The sequence below is a fragment of the Engraulis encrasicolus genome, chromosome 21, assembly GCF_034702125.1.
Source record: "Engraulis encrasicolus isolate BLACKSEA-1 chromosome 21, IST_EnEncr_1.0, whole genome shotgun sequence".
NCBI classification, from domain to species: Eukaryota; Metazoa; Chordata; class Actinopteri; order Clupeiformes; family Engraulidae; genus Engraulis; species Engraulis encrasicolus.
Window position 1 is genome coordinate 47,283,143 of NC_085877.1, and position 5,000 is coordinate 47,288,142.

The 5,000-nt window shown below is 44.9% G+C and overlaps 1 protein-coding gene across 1 annotated transcript in view; it reads right to left on the reverse strand.

Moving 5' to 3' along the window:
- The window catches only part of LOC134437449 (B-cell scaffold protein with ankyrin repeats-like), a gene marked incomplete at its 5' end in the record, with an annotated part of 142,721 nt that overhangs the window by 73,464 nt on the left and 64,257 nt on the right, over positions 1-5,000 (reverse strand). Inside the window, one exon of the mRNA XM_063186940.1 lies at positions 1,040-1,245. Within this exon, the coding sequence (XP_063043010.1) occupies positions 1,040-1,245 (206 nt within the window). The remainder of the gene's footprint in view (positions 1-1,039; positions 1,246-5,000) is intronic.

Genomic DNA, 5,000 nt, shown 5'->3' on the forward strand with positions numbered 1-5,000 from the left:
TTAGTATAGAAAGGCTATGCGCGCACGCGTTCGCTCCGTAGTCTGCCGCCTTGTGGCCACAGGAAGGAACAATTTAAAGAAAGCGTTTCAGACGGACAACAATTGAATGAAAGCGTTTCAGACGGACGGAAATGTAATGAAAGCGTTTCAGACGGACGGACGGACGGACGGACAGACAGACCCTGTTATAGAGATGCTGGACGCATCTAAAAAGAGAAAAACACGCACGTCCGTCTCAAAAAAGATTGGGTGCAGGACCAGCAAAAATACCATGAAAAACTGAAAGAAAAGTCAGCGACACCAAGCTCCTGTTGCTTTTTAATGTGACGTTTCGGGCAGCATGTCTGATGAAGGGCAACGGGTGTCGCTGACTTTTCTTTCAGTTTTTCGTGCTACATAAACTTCTCACAAAATACAATCTGTAGTTACAATCTGAAATTACACAAATCAATATGGTGAGGGAGTCCATGTGAGCAGCCATTACTGTCTTAAACAACCGTCACGTTTTGCTTTTTTCCCTCTTCTCCACTACGCTTGAACTTTGGAAAAGAGGTCCTCGTGTGTAGAGCTCTGTAGGCTTTTGTATGTGTGTGTGTGTGTGTGCATCTGTGTGTGTGTGTGTGTGTGTGTGTGTGTGTGTGTGTGTGTGTGTGTGTGTGTGTGTGTGTGTGTGTGTGTGTGTGTGTGTGTGTGTGTGTGTGTGTGTGTGTGTGTGTGCATCTGTGTGTGTGTGTGTGCATCTGTGCGTGTGTGTGCATCTGTGTGTGTGCATCTGTGTGTGTGTGTGTGTGTGTGTGTATGTGTATGTGTATGTGTATGTGTGTGTCTGTGTGTTTGTGTGTTTCTGTGTGTGTGTGCCAGTTCCAGGGGTGTGTGTGTGTGTGTGTGTGTGTGTGTGTGTGTGTGTGTGTGTGTGTGTGTGTGTGTGTATGGGTGTCTGTGTGTGTGTTTGTGTGTGTGCGTGCACGTATGCGTGTGTATGTGTGTGTGCGTGCACGCGCGCACGTATGTGTGTGTGTGTGTGTGTGTATAAACTCACCAGTGCTGTCTGGAGCAGAGTGTGTAGCTCTGTGTGTCCATGTGTGTGTGCGAGTTCCAGAGGTGTGTGTCCGTGGCGGTTGGGGGTCCGCAGAGCCCTCCCGGCACCAGGGCACTGTAGCAGAACACTGCCCACACCGCGAAGCCCGTACTGGGCCACGAAGTGGAGGAGGGTGGGGGTATCCTCCCTGGAAGTAGTGGAGGAGGCTGTGGAGGGTTAGGGGGAGACACACACACACACACACACACACACACACACACACACACACACACACACACACACACACACACACACACACACACACACACACACACACACACACACACACACACACACACACACACACACACACACACACACACACACACACACACAATATTATGCAGGGTGGGTATATCCTCTTAGCTAAGGGCTAATGCTAATGATAATGTTAATGCTAATGCTGGGCTACGAAACAAACACTCTTTTCCATTCAAATGGCCAAAATTGGCCACAGGCCCTGAATTTCACTACCATCCCACGTACTTCCACCAAGAGACTTGGCTTCGCACTACATCTGGTACCTGTTGCGTCAGTGTTCTGACAAACGGTCCCACATTGTAATTTTATCCTACGGTAGGATTTTCTTTTAACAGATATGTCTGTTAAACGGGGTCCTACATCGCCACAGATAGACGTCAGACATGTTTGTTCAATAACTTGTCCTGATTTTTCCGAAAATTTCCTTCCCACTTCCTGCAATTGTGTCAGATCAAACAACCTCCAGACCATGAATACGAAATGAAATGGTAGTATTATGGGATGGTCAGGACCAAGCTAGAATTTCACATCCCTGGTTTATATATTACCAGCCTCCTGCAATGTTGTCTGTATTGTGAGTGCCGTCAACTCAATTTGGCTGTTGTGGTGATCTGTTTCAAAACGGGACTCCAGTGACAGCTGTTTATGTCACATTCTGTCATTGTGAATCTTGATGATAAAAAAGGGACACTGTGTGAGATTTTTAGTTGTTTATTTCCAGAATTCATGGTGCCCATTCACTAATGTTACCTTTTTCATGAATACTTACCACCACCATCAAATTCTAAGTATTCATTATGACTGGAAAAATTGCTCTTTTCATACATGAAAAGGGGGATCTTCTCCATGGTCCGCCATTTTGAATTTCCAAAAATAGCCATTTTTAGCTGCAAACAACCAAACAAATTTGGCAATAAGCAGCCCAGTTTCAATGAGCAGCATAGTTGCAGTACCTTTTTTGACCATTTCCTGCGCAGTGTCCCTTTAATGTTAAATTAATGTAATAATGTTGCAACTGTTTATATCTTCAATATGTTCTGAACAAGACGGTGGTGGTGATCTATTGCTAGTGTGACACTACTGCTCTACTGTTGCTTGTTTCAAATTTTCTCATCGTAACTTTTGGTGACTAATGTTAAATTAATTTAATAGTAAATAAAATGACTAATTTGGATGTGTCACCTCACAGCTGCTGGTGAATGTGTTCCATATAGCTTTACCCTGCTTTCTCTCACTACAGAGGGAACACACACACACACACACGCACGCACGCACGCACGCACACGCATGCACACTCACACACACACACACACACCCACACACACCCACACACACACACACACACACACACACACACACACACACACACACACACACACACACACACACACACACACACACACACACACACACACACACACACACACACACACACACACATTTTTGATAATTGATGAATCACAAAAATATATTTTTCATAGAGCAATTTGAAAACACTGAAGGGGAGAGCAATTAAATTTGACGAGATGAGAGCTTGCCACTCTTCACTCCAGTGGCACAGAATGATGTGTGTGTGTGTGCGTGTGTGTGTGTGTGTGCGTGTGTGTGTGTGTGTGTGTGTGTGTGTACATGCGAGCATGTGTGTATGTGCGTGTGTGTGTGTGTGTGTGTGTGTGTGTGTGTGTGTGTGTGTGCGCGCATATCTGTGTGTGTGTGTATGNGTGTTTGTGCGNGTGTGTGCGTGTGTGCGTGGTAACTTTGACTGCTGCTGGTTGATGTCACACGTGTGTGCTGTTGAGTGCTGAGTCACAATTACAATGAGGAGTTTGCCAGGTTGGCTTTCACTTTGACACTACAGTGTGTGCTGTTGAGCGCTGCGTCACAAGGGCGATGGGAGTTGAAGTCTGCCAGGCTAATGTCAAACTTGGTCACCCTGACTCTTGATGTTGAATCCGGCAGGTTTGTCTCACTTGCCTCACATTATTGGATTGTACAACTGTAAAGCGGTCACCTTCATTAGAGGTGTACTGTAATGTAATGTGATGTAATGTTATTATTTTGTATTATTTTTGTATTACTAAACTATTGCATGCCAATGTAAGGTTCATGAGGTCTAGGGAGCATGTAATGTTCATTCCTTTGTAATATGTTGATGTAGAATGTGTGTTTTGGGGTTGGATATGGGTATGTTTGAAAAGGAATCCATCTCCCACGGTTCTCGAAGAAAAACGATGTATTTTTCGGTTTGCAAATGTGAACCAACTTTGCAGTTCAGCTTTGTGATTGTCCCACACAAATTTCATGCAGGACAAAAAAATTATAATTTTGAATCTTGAAACTTGAGATCTATGGCGGGGCCTTCTTGAAAGCCGAAGTGAAAGCCCAAATGGGAAACTCAAACTCCCATTGTCATTGTGACACAGTACTCCACAGCACACAACTGAACACTGCACACAACAAAATTGCATTTATGCCTCTCGTGTGCAAGGGGACAGCCCCCAATGGCACCACAAGGGAGCAGTGCGGCGGGACGGTACCATGCTAAGAGTACCTCAGTCATACCCAGGTTCCGCCCTCGCAGTGACGCAACACCTTCAGCTCAGCTACACTCGATCAGGAAAAGAGCTTATGCATTCGGGTAAGGTTCCCTCCACATTGGGGATCTCCATCCACTTTGTCCAACTTCTCCAACTTGTCTCCAACTTCTTAATCTGGCCATGGAGTAATGCAGAAGTTCCCAAACTTTTTTAAGTGTGAATCCTCTTTTGGACTTAAAGGTGCACTGTGTAAGATGTGGCCAGAGTAGGTATTGCAACTATGCTGCTCATTGAAACTGTGCTACCTATGGCCATATACAGTGCCCTCCATAATTATTGGCACCCCTGGTTGAGATGTGTTTTTTAGCTTCCAATTATTATTATTTTTTTCTAAATAATATGGGACCTTAATTGAAAAAAAGAGAAAAATCCAACCTTCAATACAAGTGCATTTATTCAGTGGGGAAAAAATCCCACATAAAGAAATAATTATTTGACATCAAATAATGTGTGTCACAATTATTAGCACCCCTGGTGTTAATATTTTGTACAACCCCCTTTTGCCAACAAAACAGCACCTAATCTTCTCCTATAATGTTTCACAAGATGGGAAAAGACAGAAAGAGGGATCTTCAGCCATTCCTCTTTGCAGAATCGCTCTAAATCATCCAGAGACCTGGGTCCTCTCCTCTGTACTCTCCTCTTCAGCTCACCCCACAGGTTCTCAATGGGGTTGAGGTCTGGGGACTGAGATGGCCATGGGAGGAGCTTGATTTTGTGTCTGGTGAACCATTTCTGTGTAGATTTGGCCATATGTTTAGGGTCATTGTCTTGCTGAAAGACCCAGTGACGACCCATCTTCAGCTTTCGGGCAGAGGGCAACAGATTTTGATTTAAAATGTCCTGGTATTTCAAAGCATTCATGATGCCATGCACCCTAACAAGGTTCCCAGGGTCTTTGGAAGCGAAACAGCCCCACAGCATCACTGACCCACCCCCATACTTCACAGTGGGTATGAGGTGCTTTTCAGCATGCACATCTTTCATGGCACGCCAGACCCACTTAGAGTGTTTGTTGCCAAAAAGCTCAATCTTGGTCTCATCTGACCAAAGCACACGGTCCC